This window comes from Haliaeetus albicilla, chromosome 13 (genome assembly GCF_947461875.1).
Source record: "Haliaeetus albicilla chromosome 13, bHalAlb1.1, whole genome shotgun sequence".
NCBI lineage: Eukaryota > Metazoa > Chordata > Aves > Accipitriformes > Accipitridae > Haliaeetus > Haliaeetus albicilla.
In genome coordinates this window covers 13,652,338-13,669,114 of record NC_091495.1, presented here as the reverse complement: position 1 = coordinate 13,669,114, position 16,777 = coordinate 13,652,338, and the positions used below count along the sequence as shown (strand labels likewise).

At 41.5% G+C, this 16,777-nt stretch overlaps 1 protein-coding gene and 1 long non-coding RNA gene across 4 annotated transcripts; one reads left to right on the top strand and one right to left on the bottom strand.

Moving 5' to 3' along the window:
• The first annotated feature begins 429 nt into the window (after positions 1–429).
• Positions 430–16,327, top strand: MRPS10 (mitochondrial ribosomal protein S10). Of its 3 annotated transcripts, none has more exons than XM_069800232.1 (8): positions 430–571; positions 3,393–3,451; positions 3,556–3,628; positions 4,832–4,971; positions 5,512–5,620; positions 6,712–6,801; positions 7,078–7,174; positions 16,150–16,327. In XM_069800232.1, the coding sequence occupies exons 1-7, from the start codon at positions 536–538 to the stop codon at positions 7,162–7,164; spliced, it is 594 nt and encodes a 197-aa protein (XP_069656333.1). In that variant the 5' UTR covers positions 430–535; the 3' UTR covers positions 7,165–7,174; positions 16,150–16,327. The 3 variants fall into 3 exon arrangements, with proteins under 3 accessions (XP_069656333.1, XP_069656332.1, XP_069656334.1); XM_069800231.1 differs by lacking the exon at positions 16,150–16,327 and adding an exon at positions 10,453–11,413; XM_069800233.1 differs by lacking the exon at positions 16,150–16,327 and adding an exon at positions 7,317–8,753.
• LOC138688580 (uncharacterized) lies at positions 14,876–16,279 on the bottom strand. The gene is made up of 2 exons (XR_011327452.1): positions 16,143–16,279; positions 14,876–15,911 (listed from the first exon to the last, which is right to left on the bottom strand). It is a non-coding gene; the product is annotated as an uncharacterized lncRNA (long non-coding RNA).
• Positions 16,328–16,777: the final 450 nt, after the last annotated feature.

Genomic DNA, 16,777 nt, shown 5'->3' with positions numbered 1-16,777 from the left:
GTGGTAAAAAGCATTCTCAGAAAGGGGGAGAAAGCTGAAGAAACCCCCTTTACCTCTCACCTTCAGCAAAAAAAAGTAATGTCACCTGCCCTGCCTCGGGGTCGGAAAAATTAACAATTCCTCCTTTCTTCCCTCCGGCACTGGGTGTCTTCTCCTGGAAAAACAGGACGGAGAGCGTCTGTGAGGGGAAGGGGGCGGGGGGCGACCGTTGGCGGGAAACGGTTTGGGCGCGCGCGGAGATGAGGAGAGCCGTTACATCGTCGGTCAGTACTGAGGCAACGCTCGGGGGAGGCGGGGATGGGGGTGGGGAGACGAGTTGGGAGCTCGTATGGCGCCGAACGGCGCCATACGAGCTCCCAACTCGTCTCCCCACCCCCGAGCGCGGCCCTGCCCGACGGTACCGCAGCCTCAGCGGGGGTGCTTGCTCCGCCATGGCGGCGGGGGCGCTCTTCGGCCGCCTGTGGGCCCGGCGGATGAATCCGCTTTTCTCCTTCCGGGCCGTTCGCTATGGTCGGCGGGTTGGGGCGGAGAGAAGATGGCGGCGGGGTGGCTGTGGCGGCGGCTCTTTCAGGTGGGATGTGTGGCGGGAGAGGGGACGGGTAAGGCCCGTTCTCCTTCATCTCTTTTTTCCCTTCCTTCGGCGTCTTCACTGCTGAGGGGAGAGGAAAAAGGGAGCTGGAGCAGCGGTCCCCGCGCAGGGCTGAGGGCCGGTGCTCGGCGCTGTGCAAACCCCGGTATCGCGTCCCCGGCGTGAGCTGCATTGGAGCCGGCCTGCCCTTCTCGGTGGCTTCCTCTTGGCTGCGGGAGAGTTGGGGTTTTCCAGCGTGGGGCTGTGTCTCTGCCCGCTGTCATCGGCGTAGCGGGTCCTCAAAACTTTCCTGCAGTCCTGTTTTTGCGGCGGTTATTCTGCGTGTAAGGAATGATGAAGAATAGATGACTTGGGTTTGGAGGTCGTGTGCCAAGTGTGTTTCTAGTCTTAAAGTTTCAATTATCGAAGTTATAACGTAAAAAAAATAGGAAAACTTTTTACATTATCGATGTTTTATACTGGTTTTGACTTCTGAAGGGTGATTACTTTCTCTCAAGTTGAGAAAATTTGATGTTGGGGGTTTCCTATTCATCTTATGAAGCCCTAAACTCTATGTGCTGGGTTCTGGAGTTGCTTAACTTTTGGGCATCTGTCTCCTCCTGAGTACTTCAGAATCTCTCAGCCAAACAAAATGAACGCTGTTCTGCATTAGAAAAGGTGTAATTTTGTTTTGTGCAAGGCCTTAGTTCACACAGGAAATTGAATTCTGTTATGTTGGAGTCTGAGCGTCTCTTCCACTTTCTATGATGGTCATATTAGCAAGAGTGCGTCAAGTTTATTTAAATCAGAGAATGAAAGAAGCTGTTAAAATATACTTAACTGCCTGCTGAATGCTATCTTTACTACCTGAGGTACTCAACATATCATTTTGTCAAAATTTGCACAGAGCACCTTTATTTTACAAAAACTTTTGACTCGGTGCATACCTGCATAATTAGTAACAAAAAGAGGCAGCATGTGGTGGGAATAATAGAATATTGTAAAGGCTGCAGAGCTCAGTATGTGGGATAGAACTCTGCTGTTTTGTGGTTTGTTTTATTCGTTTTTATTACATGAAGACTGAAATGTTTGCATCCAAAACCACATAACACAGTATGCTATGAGTGTACATATCTTTGCAATAACAACTCCATATTACAAGGTTAAGCAGTTAGAAGTAAAAGAATGTATAGCAGAGACTGCATACCCACAAAAAACCAAAACCAGGTACAACTTCTAGTTAAGTTTCCAGTCAGTAGTCTTACATTTGTCATCTGGGGTCAGGTTCTGTGCCATGTACTTGCACACATAGTTTAAGCCTTGCACTGAATACAGTCTTTTATGCTCATGGGCCTATCTGCTCCCTGAAGTGGTGTCAGGTGATGATGTTAGTGTACTTCATATTGGCATTAAATGAAAGGGAGGCAGTACTCTGACTTCAGAGATACTGAATTGAGGTGCAAATATCAAGGTAATTTTATCAGATATATTTTTTTATTTTTAGGTATTAAGGTCAAGTACTTCTCAACATGAACTTTGAAACATTCTGAACGGTCCTCAACCATAGTGGCAGATATTCAGTGCTCCTAAAGTTGCTTATTGTGTCGTGCACTTCAGAATGTAACACCAGTGCTTACGTGTGAACATCTGGATTTGAAAGGCTTGCCTAAGGGGAAACATTCAGCTATGCTCTCCAAACAACAGTCAGCTTTGTAAACTGGAAACTCTCCTGCCTCTTACTACAGTCATCTTCCTTGCTGGATGCAGAATTTGTAGGACAAATAGCAAATTACTTTACGAAACAACTTCATTCACTGCTGATCTGTAATTAATGTATAATGCATACTGGAGAAGGTTAGGGACCTAATGACATCATATAGTTAGTTACGTGCATCCTTGAGCGACTAAATTAAGATTACCTGGAAAAGTGTCAATTCTGGCTGTTTTCTGATGTTTTGATTATACAGTCACCTACATAACTGATGAGTAGGGTGTCTGTCTTCTCTCTTAAAGCTATGATTCCAGCATCTGTTAAATAAGAGTATCAAGGGGCTGGATAAGTAGCTAATTTTGCTTCAGCATTCTGCTGCAGCCCTGAGTTTCTCTTAAGCAAGTAAAAGTTCTGGTTCCTTTTTTTTTTTCCCCCCTCAAGTAGTCTATAACTTTGCCAAATTGAGAATTAGTGGAAGGAAGCTAGAAGCCACATAACGTTCAGAAAGGAGCGATTATTCTGGTATGAAAGACAGTAATGTTACATCTTGATTAACAGTTGTATTCCCTTTTTAACACAGAAAAATCATGTTATCTTTTAAATTTGGTTCATTTACTTGTCAGATGTATTTGTATTTAAATGTTCTCTTCAAAAGAACAAGTGTTCAAAATCACAAGGAACTTCTGCTGAAAAAACAGGAAATTTCCAGTTAAATTCAGAGGTTGAATTTTTGCATGTATAGGATACTGTTTTCAATTGCTTTTATAACAGCAAGTCCTACTTAGGTGTGTCACTTGATGAAATCTGATGCCACACAAAATATATTTTTATGCTAAAAAAAAAAAGCTTTGTGATTGCTATTCAGGTGCCTTGTTAATAATAAGTGCATACTGTTACATTGTTCATTTACTGTGTTCCTTTTTTTAGGTGCTATTGTATACTAAAATACATTTCCATGCTCCTGTTTTCCTGTGTTTCCCAATAGAGCAAACTTTCTAGTTTGGCAGATCAATGCCTAGGAATGTGTTATGCTCTAGCATGCAAAAAAGTACCTTTAATAAACCTGTTTCCGGTTTGGGTCAAATAACCCCATGACCTATTTGTTTTATACAGGGATCAGCTTTTCCTGCCAATTATGCAAGCAGAATTATGCAAAAGCAGTGTTTTCTTCCGTAAGTATAAAAGACCCTCCTTCTTTCTGCTTTTCCTCCACACTCCCTAAAAAAATCCAACTTTAACAACTTATTTTATGCTTTCCCCATTGCCACATTTCTAGAAACTCCAACTTGATGGGAGTACGGCTGGCTGGATCCCATGTTGATACACAGGAGTCTAAGACTAATCCTTTGGTAAGTGTTTTATAATGATACTTTGTATGTTGTCTTAGTAATAAAGGGGGTGTACAGAAAAATTTTAATTCCTTTATTGCAGCTTTTTAAAGTTCTGTCTTAATGATGTCAAATTTGCTGTAGAGAAAGAAACAATTTAGATTATTGGTATTTGAGATTTTTTTTTCCAGCAAGATTTCTATAGCTCACATTGCCTCTTACTCACTTCCCTCCTTCTCTTTGTAGCTGTAACTCATGAAATACCAGCTTTTTGGCCACATTCAGTTCAGCGCCTGCAGCAGCTTAGGCAGCCTAAGGCCTTTGGCTTGGAAGCTGGGAGCCTAAGGCTGATGAAGTGGGAAGTTCATGAAGGCATGTGGTAGATATCTTGCTTTTAGAATCTGAATGCTTTGATTTTTGACTTGGACTTCAAAAGCACGTGTTCAATCTGTATAATACATGCAAGTAAGCCAAAATCTTATAGGTAGTATTACATTTACAGTGCAGAACCAGCCTTCCTGCCATGTGTGGTACGTGCTGGATTTACTGTGCTAAAACTGCCTGGGAGTAAATCTGTGGGAAAATCGGTGCTTCCTGGACACATCAAAGCTTTTCAGATGATCAGTGAGCCCAGGCCATGAGAAATTGAAGCTCTAACTGAAAGTCATAAATTTGTAACTGAAAGTCATAAACTTTTACCTGGACAAACATGAAGGATAATATGCCTGGGGAAGCCTACTGTGTTTAAAGTAGCCTTATAACTGACTTAGTAAAGTGAGAATTCTGGTAACTGCCCATAAGGTTCTAGTTACTGTCCATACCCAAGCAAAGTCTGAGAATTTCACATATTCTCATGCTGCTATTTAAAATACAAATACTGCTGCTCCAGACTTGCTTAGGCAATGAGTTTCACTCTTGCCTTTGATAGTGTTGTCCTCCTTATATTTATCTGGCATTCCCTTTCCTTTTCTGATCAAGGAATTTTACCTAAATATTCAGAAGTTGGGTATCTCCTCATACTTTTGCCTTCCCTGATAAGAGTGAGAACTGTCAATCAAGGTAATACTGTCAGCCTCTTGCAGATAAACTAAAATAAGCAGCTAACAGTGTGTGGTTTTTTTCCTCTTTTATAAGTGGGGCGCACAGGCTAAGAAAATATGCCGTGCACATATTAATAAAGGAGAACATGGAGTGGTAACTCTTGTCCTTTCTTTAAAAATGCAGGTATCTATTTCAGATGAACCAGAAATACTGTACAAGAGATTGTCCCTTTTAGTTAAAGGCCACGATAAAGCTGTGTTGGACAGCTATGAATATTTTGCAGTGCTTGCAGCTAAAGAACTTGGCATCTCTGTTGAAAAAGTGTAAGTAACTGATCTGTAGAGTGATGTGGTATCAGATGCTTCTTCAGGTTCTGTGCTTAGAAGTATTTTCTTTTTTTCAGAAGAAAGAGGTGTAATCTGACATTTTTTTCTCAGATTATAAATCTAACACTTCTTAGATCATAGAATCATTTAGGTTGGAAAAGACCTTCAAGATCATCAAGTCCAACCATCATCCATGCCCACTAAACCATGTAGATAGCAGCAAGCACAGTGATGAGAAGGCAGCAGCAGTTCTACACTCAGCACTGCCATAGTAGAAGTGCATTTTAACTACATGAAGGATATTGACAGTACTCTTAAGTACAGTCGTCAGTGCTCTAGCTTCCCTGAACGAATGTTGTTAATACCTGAGTATTAACCATGCCCATGTGGGTTAATAATAAACTGTACCAGTGTTTAATACTTTCTTGCAGATCTTCTAAATGTCAGATAAGAACAGGGATTTCAGCATAATCTTTCAGATAATTTGTATTAGCATCCTTTATATAAAATGAAATTTTCTTTTTGTGCTTTGTTCAGACATAAACCTCCAAAGAAGGTAGAACGATTGACACTTTTAAAATCTGTACACATTTACAAGAAGCACAGAGTTCAGTATGAAATGAGGACACATTACATGTGTTTGGAGGTAAGAAGGATGTAAAAAAAAACCAAAACAGTGTGTTCTAGGTGCACAATTCAAAGATGTTAACTCAGGAGTGAACACAAACTTCTATTTACTTGGGTTGGGGAGGAGAGTGCAGGCAATAGCAGAAAACAGCTGACCTAGGTACATCAAATGTAGCTCAAGTTATTCTGAATGTACAGCCTATATAATTTTTGGATTAAAAGGCTGATTTTGACCATCATCTTAACAGCTGAAAGAATGATTAAAAAATAAGGTAGAATTGAGGGTTATTTTTATATGTGTTATGCTCTTGGTTTCCAAGAATCAGTGGGATAGGAGCTTTCTCAAGAACAGCGGGAGATGCAGCTAAATCATTGTCATTACCAGTCACTAAGGGTTTGTCTGATGTTTTTGAACACACATACTTTTGCCCTGTGTAACATCATGTGGCAAACTAAAACTGTGGGGGGGAAATACCAGAAAGGAAGTGTATACAAACCACTAGTTTTATGGCTGATGACACAGACTTCTGTATGGTTTAGAATGCAGCTGTGGTTGATTTTCTTAGAAGAAAGGTTTACTGCCAGCATTTTGTGGCTCCTGGGTTTCTTACTGTATATTTGCACAGTGCTTAGCAAAATAGGACTTTGCTTTAAGTCCCCAGACATTAGTGGAGTACAAATGGCTGCCCACAGACTGTAAGCACTATTTTTGCCATCCAGGAGAGACTAGAAAATCAGTAATTCAATGGAATTCTGGAGTAGCAGGATTTATAAGCAGCTTGAACTTTGAGAGTATTCAAAAGCTGGTGATTCTTGCATAACCTGTAATTAATTTAATCTGATACCTGCAGTGTTAAGATCCACCAATTCCATCATAATCAATGCATGTGGTCACAGACAGTATGTGCAGTTCTGTGAACTACTTTATACTTGCATGAGAGTTGTGTACAGCTCAACTGCTTCTGTTCAATATTATGGAACCTGCCTTCCTGTAAGATGTTTGGTCCCATAGCAAGAACTAGAGAAGGGCAAGCTCTTTTTTTTTTTATTTATTCTGTTTGAAGTATTAATAATAGTAGTTCATTAAAAAAAACATTACTTCTGTTTTAGTTAAAATACCTAACAAGTAGTACTGCTGCAGTTTACTTGGAGTACGTTCAACGGAACTTACCTGAAGGGGTTGCCATGGAAGTAAAAAAGGTAAGTTTCCACCTCACACTATTAACTGTTATGAGGCTAGGTCCTGATGCAAGTACCAATAACTACTGAAGTCTTTAGAAAGTCAGCAGAGGAAATGTGTGTGGTTTAGAAGGAATATTTTTCCAAAGTATTAAATGGTAAAGAGGCTGTATTGCTTGAAAATGCCACTAGGTGGCATTTTTAATCTGATAAATCTCTCAAACCAGAATAAATAAAGCAAGGTAGTTAGATGTTAACTAGCTGGTATAATAAATGGTTGCTTTGCTTTCCTTTTAGACTAAGATAGAGAAAATACCTGAACACATTCAGGAACCAGTTTGGGATACACTACCTCAAGTAGAAGAAACTGAAGTCAAGTCATGAACTCACTCAGGTACTTTGCTCCATTAGTGCTGAAATTAGTTGCTCTTATCAACCTAATTTACTGAGACAAGTCTACTGTTAAATAAAAGTTCTCTTGTAAAGTAATTATATAAACTCTTGTTTCATCAAGTTATTCTTGATCATATCTCCAGTACACGTAGACTAAACAGCTATAAAGTGAAGAAGTTTGACTATACTCTGTGATCAAGAACTATGGTAATCTATAATATGTTTGTAGAAAGCTAATTTTTTAAAAATTTTTTTATATATAGAAAAGTGTATTTAAATGTACAAATATATATAACAATTCTCAATCTCCTTTTGATACTAAATGGCTTCTGAATTCTGAAATACTTGCAAAATCCACTTCGTGTTTGTGTAACGTTTAATGTTATGAATGCCAGCTTGTTACACATTTTTTGCTGTAGCTCCTTTGAAGTAACTGCATCCCAGGTGTACATACAGCTTGCATATTAACTTGTAGTAAGTCAAAAATCACAATCTTAGAGGACACTGAGGCATATTGAGCCTTTCCTAGGCTCCTGTAGTTCCAATAGCCTTATTTCCAGTCTTAGTAACTGCTTGCTAACAGAGAACACAGTGATCACAGTACAAATCTGAGACTTCCACCAGGCTTGCGTCTCTCACTTAAATGAAGTGCTTGTAGAATCATGTTGCAAAGCAAATGGATACTGCAAAGTGTCATTATGGACAGGACAAACACTGCATTAAGTGTTTTAGTTCACTACAGGGAAAGGCATGGCCTTTTTCTAAACTGGCTTGGTCGGTTATTTTGTAAACCCAGCCTAGCCGGACACTACTTACACTTAGAGGGGAAAAACAGTACAAATAGCAAAAGAGTGCTCAACTGCTTTGAAGGTTAGTTCACCATGAATCAAATGACATAATACTAGGTGCAAAGTTGTCATCCACTTTACCTTCAGATTGCGTTAAGCATTTCTACCTTTCCTAGGTTAGCAGGAAGGGCACAGCTGCAGGAATCTGCTTCACTATTAAGGGAGTGGCTTTGATTTGCCTGCTATTAACAGAATTTACAGGATAGCCAACTGGGTCACAGGACAAGACAACCAGAGAGGCTGGATCATACTTACCAAGACCACTCAAAGTTTTATACAATCATAAAAGAAAAGAAGCCCAGTGTTATTATTAGACAGAAATGGACAATCTTAATGGTACATAGCTGAAAGACAAGAAACCAAGCTTGTGCTTGAAGATCGTCTGCATTTTCTAGCTGTAGAGAGGCCCAAAGCTGTTTTAGGAGAGCTATTTCAAGAGAGTCATTATAGCTGGTATCATTCGTGATAGAAAGGAAGCTGCCTGTGAACTTTCTACAATATGCCTCAGAAAAAAGAAAAAAGGAAGTTAATCAAAGCCCTTATGGGAAGATACACTGCCTAGTTCTCCCTTCAAGGTGTTTGCTTTCCTCGATTTCAAGCTATTCCTCCTTTCTCTCATTCCTAGTATTCAGTCATAATAGCATTTCTTGAAGTCATGTCAGACACCATATAAAGTGAAGGGAGAAATTGTGAGCTGACCTGGTTAAATAAAGCTGGTGCTTCAGAGGAACAGCCTCTTTCAAGTCTGTGTTGTATTTTCTTCAAATTTGCCATGCTTCCATGCTTTAGTTGTGCATAAGCCACCTGCCAAGTTCAAGCTGTATATAGTATCGAAATATGACTGTGCTCAATACTAAGTCTTTCCACATCTTGGTTTGATGCATGGTAAGATTAAGAGGTCGTCTTCTATTGTCTTTGGTGTTCTCCGCTCAGCCTGCAGTTTTTGGCTAAATGGCCAGTCAGCATGGCTTTTCAGTTGGCTCAGAGTTGTAGCTATCAGACCTAAATAGGAACGGGCTTAGGAGACAGCTGCAGAGGGTATTAGCCCATGTAAGCAACCCCCTGGCAGAAGGGATGCTTGATCTTGGGAAAGGTATATTATTAGAGAATTTCTTGCTTCCAGCCTCATCATATGTTGGGGAAAGCCAGTGTGCATGTAAAGCGATCTCTGGACCTTAACTATGTTGACAGAGCCATAGCTAACTGCCATCACAGACCACGTCCACCCCAAAAAAGCAGAATGACCTATGCACAGTCTGATTGTTACAGACCAATATTTACTAGCACAGCCATTTACTAACCTTAGTAGGCCACACTTCTCATCCATATTTTACCCTGTATGAAACTTCCTCCCTTTTAAGACTGTGATCCTTCCCTGCTTCCTCTATCTTCCCCTTCATGTTCAGGGGTTTCCTAAGGCCTAACAGCATCTTTGTCTTTATCTCTAGTTATGCATTTGTAGAACACCGTAACCGTGCAATGCACTCTGATAACATTTTCCATCTACTAATGTGGCTTCTGACTTTCACAGCATGTTCCTGATCCTTACAAAACTTCAGATAAACTATTTTGTTCGATAAACTATTTCCATTCTTTACTTCTTTTCCCATTCTCCAGTTTTGCTTTTTCTGCCACCTTTCTTAGGACGTGCCAACACAACACTTCCTGTGTCACAACATTGCTTTAGGTCTGTGCTAAATATTGGCACCAAAGATAAACAAGTTCTTGAGTCCATTCAATCTTTAAAATCCTTGGTCACTGCCAGTAAGCTGGAGGTGGATTTCCTTCCACAAATACTTTGTGACTAACAGCTGCCAGCCTACTTCAGGTGTCAAAAAATATACAGACCAATATATTATGTAAATATAAATAATATATAACAGCTGTTTATAAAATTTTCAGGTTTGTAGAGTAATTTTAAAACTAAATCCAGAGCATTCACGTTACTTTGAGCCATTTAACCATTTAAAAATTGTGAGAAAGGCACTGCTCAAAGGCAGTTGTGGCAGAATCCAATCACTTATGGATTAAAGAGTTTTTAAAAACTATCTAAATTACACTGCATTTCCCAGATACCCAGGGTTCATTTGCCATATGACAGTATCTTTCAGTACAAAAATGATTTGTGAACAGTAATTTCTGTATCACTTAGAAAGGTATTTAAAGATGCAGTCTGAATTCATTCTCAGCATTTCATGAAAGCACTCGTGTATTTCGCTTTCTTATACATGCCAGGGGTCATCAGTCATGCCTGGAATGTTACTTCAATTTTGGTTTCTACAGTTAGTTTTAATCATACCACTACCACAACTTAATTGTCATGTTAGCTTTAATATGATTATACAGCAAGCTTCTTGCTTTAGAAGCCTTTCCTGTCAGTCTCTGCATTTCATGCACCAGTAAATTAATTACAGTCTATCTGTTATTCCAGGGAGCACTGGAAATGCAGCAAGTCCAAGGGAAGGTCATTCACCCAGGAAGCTGTGATATAAGAAGATTTTGCTCTTTGTGTAATACAAAGCTGTAGTTACAACTGCTTCAAGTCTGCTATTGTCTTAAATCAAACTGCACTGAAACAGGCAGAGTCTAGTACTTGTCCCTTCAAATTAGAAATTTGGAAATAGAACCTCACATGCTGATCATGGCTTTCCCCAGCAAGCGCCATTAGGAAATGCTACCCTTTCTCGTTTCCACACTTTTGCAGCCACAAAAATAGCACAAATGTCTTTAAAAAAAATCTTTCCTGTCATAAAAGTTAGGGAGATTTCTTGCTCCTGTTTAAAACATTTCATCCTCAGGTTTCCCTCTGACTAGTTTGCTGTGGTCTTCTCAAGTTCAGGGTTTTTTTCCCACTAAAAACTAGTATTCACTGTTGTCCATTTGTGTGGTGAAAAGTGGAAGTTACACTTCTGACAGTCATTCATAAGTCAACCATGATAAATCACAAAGGCCCTCAGAGGATCTGAGTGTATGACAGCGTATCTGCGCACCAGGGAACGGGCATACCTCTATACTCAGTACCTCAGCTGACCCAGTTTCTTTAAGATAGAGGAATCAGAGAGGTATTTCATTTAGAGTAAAAATACGAAAAAAACCCCACAAAACAAACCACAAAACCAACCCTTTTAATACAAGCAATTTATTTGTTTGGGTAGGTGCACACAGTGCATGTAATGTTTCTCTTCTATAACATTTTTCTACGTACTTATGTACAGTAAGAGGACAGCATTATGGGATTTGGGGTTTTGCGTCCCTCTGAAGAAGAAGTTACTGTCTCACTATTCAGTCCAAAATTCCTAGTTCTCGTAACAAAAAGTACCTTGCTTTGGAAATGCTATTTATTGAGTTACAAGAAATGTGATTAATAAAAAGTACATGTTTTCTTCTTTCTACTTAAATAAAATGCCACTTGATAGTGTCAAAAAGCATGCAATCAGTGTATCACATCTGCTGATGCAAGGTCTTTCATACATCAGTGCATTATTATCACTCATCTTTCATTCCCTCCTGCAATGTAAATGCTAGCTCTTCTTTGCTTCAGTATTAGAGTATGTTTCCAGTTCAAAATAATAGGTTTTTTGATGTTACTTAGTGAAAATATTCATAGGGCTTTTTCCCTAAGCCATTAAGAGTACAGAAGTTTCACCTTTTGCTCAGAGAAAGTTAAAATACCTAGATTATGGAGGCACTGTGACATCGTAACTGAGTAACACCAACAAAACTTCAAACACGTACAGCAACTTCAGATACCTAGAACTGATAAGAGCTGCTTTAGCCTGTAGTGGTCATGCTGCTAAGAAATCCAAGAGCAGAAGGTTTAGTTTGCCATCAAAAATCAAATGCAATGCAGTGATGAAAGTTTCAGACCAAAACAATTATTCTGTGTTATCCAAGAGGGAACATAAAAAATTGAAAACACAGATTAGTTTAGTAACTACTTGAGAGAAAAATGAATTCTAGTAAACAGGATCAGTTTTAAACAGATAAATTCTTCCCTAATGTTGGCACCCACCCAAAAGCAGAGAAAGTCCCAATGCAGATTTCTTTCCTCTTTTGTCTAGTGTCTCATTCAAATCTATACCTTTACTTCACTTTCAAACACCGAGTAACCTGTCCCAATGCAGGGTATGAAGGGTTGGAGAACCTGGCCTTACATACTCTCTCCAAACCATTTTCAACAAACTGGGCATGGATGTACCACAGAACTAGTTTGAAAGATGGAAAAGAATGTATCCATTTTTGTGGGTGTCCACAGAAGGTTTAGGGCCATGTCTTCACCCTGTTCTTTCAGTTTTCGATTTTTGGCGTACAAGCTGGAATGCACGTGTCTACCAAGCTGTCAGTTAAGCTATCTACTGTATTATATATGCTTCTATATACATGTTTGTGGGTTTGGGTTTTTTTTAAGCTAATGTTGCTATAGACAACACATGGATTCGGGCAGCTTATGGGGTTAGCGTACCTTGGATCTTTCTAAAATGCCCCCCCCCCCCCCCCCCCCCGACTAAAATTTTAAGAGACGTTACATTTAAGATGTTATCTTATTCTCCATATTCCCTGTTTTTTTCAGTGCGTAAGCTTGGTCGTTCTTTAACGAATACCAAGTTCATTGCAGTGGTTTTTACATTAACAATACATTATAATAACCACAGTGTAAGAAATTAGAGTGTCAGTAAACATATTGGCCATTTTATTGTCAAAAGAATTGCAGATTGATTTTCAACACCATCACTCATGCTGGCAAAAAAAAAAAAGGCAGTGGTAAAGCAGTTTCTAAACTTAGTTTTCATTAGCAAAATAAGAATATTAGGCTAAATACAGCTATTTGAGAACAGCTGTTTAATACAAAAGCACCCAGCAGTTCTGTTATTAGCTAAATTAGTTTTGCTTAAGAATAAACAAGTAACTTGAATACGTAAGTAAAAAATACTTGCCTGAATAACTTCTTGATCATTAATGCTAGAGAAAGAGGGATAAAGAAGTTCTAAAAATCTGTTGCCTTAAATACGGGCATGCCCTGCTCTTTCAGTAGGTCAGCGTACCACCTCCAATTAGCTTCAAAGGGTGATTGTGTTACCCTTTAGAAGATAATAGCATCATTATCCTTCTTTCACCAAAAACATCATGCCACATCCTGAAAGTCCTGCAACTGAACTGGCCTGCTGAAATGGCCAGCTCCAGAGGCACTCAGTTCTTGTGCTGAGAACTTTTGGTTTTGTTAAGTAGCCTGTAAGTAGAAAGCTTTGGGGTTTTTTTGTGATAAAAATTTCATTTTATATTTTAAGTCATCAGCTGCCAAACACTATATTTGGTCTGGCTCTGCTTTTTTATTTTCACTGGTGTTTATTTTCTTGTTATTCTCTACATTTACGCAAATAGCATATCAAGGCAACATCAAGGTACTTGCCTTTGTGTACATGCCAGCTGCTAACCAGGAAAGGAGTGATGTATAGAAGGAGCAAGGGTAGACTGAGATGAAGGACGAAATGAACTCCTCTCTTACCCTTCACATTGCTTCAAGCCAGAATCCTAAGTTATGTATCTTTCTTTTTATTATATGCCACAAAACCAGCATATAGTAAATAAATGTGCATTCAACTTTGTAAGCTATATGCTGCAGTCTATGCTGTAGCTTACACTGCCTAAGTAACTTGTGGCAAAAATTATTTAAAGTTTAGCTCTCCATTTTTGCATTTGGATAGGAAAAGAGTGTAATCAATACATTTATTCCAATTAAAAATATACACTAAAATGAAAAAATGGCATCTCACAAGGGAAAAGGCAAAAGCAGAAGTAGAAAAGAGGGGATGAAGAAAAGCATGAAAGTGAGTTGCTGCACTGATAAATGAAAGGAGACAAAAGAATGAAGGCAGCAAGCTAGGAACGAGGAATCTGTTACGTTCAGATTAGCAGAGTTCTCTAAAATAAATGAAGCAGCTTTTATAAACCTTGTGTCTCTGGAACATGTCACGCAGATTAAAGTGCTGAAGATACACAGGTAGCAGCAGCAGACTTCTGCTGACAGGGTTTAATCCTGGCTGCTGACAGAACTGGGTCAGCAGAACAGATTACAAGCAGTCCAAGCTTTTTGCCTTGGTTTTCTTTCCAATATTATTGCTGGAATCAAAGACGCTGGTGCATAGGAGGTCTGTAAAAAGAACACTGCTGGCCATACATTATCACGCTAGCAACTAGAAGCTCCAGTGCAAGCTAATGTGACTTCAACTCTTCAGCAGCGCAAGCTCAGCTAGCAACTTGGTTTAAGAATTTTAAACCGCGTTGTGGAAAGGCTGCGGAGGGACCCTCCGGTTCAGCGCTCCCCGCTGCGTCTCCCTCTCCCCAACGCTTGTTCAGGCTGTCAAGCCCCGGGGCGGCCCAGGGCGGGCGGTGGGCGCTCCCCCCGCCATCACCGGCAGCGGCGAGGGCCGCTCCCAGCTGCCGGGGTGACTTCCGAGAGCGCCCGGCGGGCTCTGCGCCCACCCACCCGCCGGCCCTCCGCTGCAAGGAAAGGGACGCGGCCCCGAAAGGGTGTCGGCACCCGGGGAGTGAGCCCGGCTTCCCTCCGCTCCCGGCTCCCGCTGCTGAGGCGCCGGCGGGTGGCAGCCGGCAGGGCCCAGCGTAAGGCCCTCACCGCTGACCAGAGGGACCGGGCTCACGGCGGTGGGCTCTGGCCCGCTGAGCTGAGGGAGCCCTGCCGGTGCCCCCCACGCGGCGTTCTTCCCACCTGACAGTAGATGGTAAGCTACAGGCCCAAGTTTTGTAAACTGGTGGAAAACCATCCCCGTTATTGTCAAAGGAAGCGTGAATAAATGATCACAGAAGCAAGTGCTGGCATTCAGAGCATCACAAAAGAACAAGGTTAACGCATTTTTAATTCATAAGGCAACATTACAAAGCAGAACGAAACTCAACTAAGTAGTGTGAAATATTATCATAGCCAGAATTTTTGAAAGCATGTACAAACAACACTTGAATCCAAGCTATATCCTTACCACCTCTACCACCAAGTTCCTGTAATTTCCCCTTTTTGTTTTAACACATAGATGAATGCACAGGCTTCCCGCTGTTTACTACCTTAGCGGTTGTGCCCAAGCTCAGTCCCCAAAAAGCTCCCGAGCCCTCATGGTTCAGGTCTGAACAAAGGCTCCAGTTCTTCCTGCTGTCTCCCAATGCCAAATTGTAGAAGTCAGTAAGGAACAATTATTGCAACATACAAATAAACCTCCTTTTTCACACTTCTGATAGAGGAAGGGTTGATTGGCAGTATTTTTCCTCTTACAGAGCATGGCTGCCAACTCCACAAAAAATCCTGATAGTTGGAAATAGTTTTTTTCAGTCAGTGTTGATACACAATGTGTTGGCTTTGACGGAGCCTACCAAGGAAATTTCTACTGCCGGGCCACAGCTGACTACTGCTCACGTACATCTGCTGTGGGGTACTCAGTAAACCGGATTAGTAGAATGATTGGGATTAAGACAACTTCCTCCACACCAGAAGGGTTTATCTGTAAAGTTGGCCAACTTTACTGGTTTTAGGCAACGGGCAGGCAGTGGTATTAGCAATGTGCAGGAGTAACTCCCAGAGGCTTGTGTGCAACTGAAATGCAAGTAACATGCTTGCTTGCCTCAGGCAACTGCATGGATACCCTCAAGTCAAGATAGACTACCTGGAAGCTACAGTCACCAGCTGCTAAACCATCTTCCCCCCAAAATATTCCATGCCTCCATCCTGTTTGTAATTACCTTGCTTTCACTTAGTTCTGGTATCTTCTCCAGGAGACAAACTGGAATCTATTGTGCATACTTTACAGGAGGGAGAGCAGCTGTAGCCTGCAGAGTCCTGTATTGCAACCCTGTGCAGCCCCTCCATACTGAGGATCAGAGGAGGTCCTGCAGAAACACGGGGATAATAAGGAATGTAAGGAACTTTAAAGCAAAGAATTGAGTTTGAATTTAGTTTCTTAGCTGACGTAATGGAAGGTGGTTTCTGGGGAATTGTGTATCTCTGAGCACGCTAAAGCCTTAAGCTTCACCCTTAGAGCAGCGTTCAGTAGGATTCAGCAGCAAGGTGTTGGAAGGTCCAGAATTTAGTGTGATTTCATTTGGAGCTTTTGATTTTACCTTTTAGGTTAAAGCAGTCTGAACATTCAGGACTTCTGTTGGGCCTCTTCCTCCTTCTCCTCCAGCCTTGTGGTAGAGGTTTTCCCAGAGAACGTGTAGCTTTCAGCAAAGCACCGCAGACCACAGGTCAGTTCGGGAAGACGCCGTAACTCAAGCGGCGTCTGCACGAATGCGCCGTCGGCGGCGTTCCCCATCGCGTGCAGAGGATCGGTCTCTTAGGGAGGTTAGACTGCCTTTAGGTTATGACTGGTTCTGTATCTAGCGGAGATCAGAAGTAACATTGCCTTAACCTCTAATGCTGCGAGAACGAGAAAAATGTTCTTCATGAGAATAAAGCTCTGAGCTTCCTCTCATGACTGTTTCCAGAGCAGAAACGGGAGCTTGCGCGGAGGCCCTGCGCTCGCCTGATCCCATCCCCCGGCGCAGACGGCAAAAACGCGACGCTCCCGATGCTCCGGCGGGCGCAGCGCCGGGAGGGAACCCGCCGGGCTTCGCCGCTCCCCGCCCCCCCCGCCGGCAGCCTACGCTTCGCTTCCCGCCCCCCCCCCGGGACCGTAGCGGCCGCCCCTTCGGCTGGCGGGGATCGACGGAAGGCCCCGGGGAGCGTGAACCGTGCCTGGGGCTGCCCTCGGGCC

Coding starts and splice junctions, on each gene's coding strand:
- MRPS10 (XM_069800232.1), top strand. CDS start 536: ATGGCGGCGGGGTGGCTGTGGCGGCGGCTCTTTCAG. Junction 3,629..4,831: donor AGTCTAAGACTAATCCTTTG/GTAAGTGTTTTA, acceptor TTAAAAATGCAG/GTATCTATTTCAGATGAACC. Junction 6,802..7,077: donor TTGCCATGGAAGTAAAAAAG/GTAAGTTTCCAC, acceptor CTTTCCTTTTAG/ACTAAGATAGAGAAAATACC.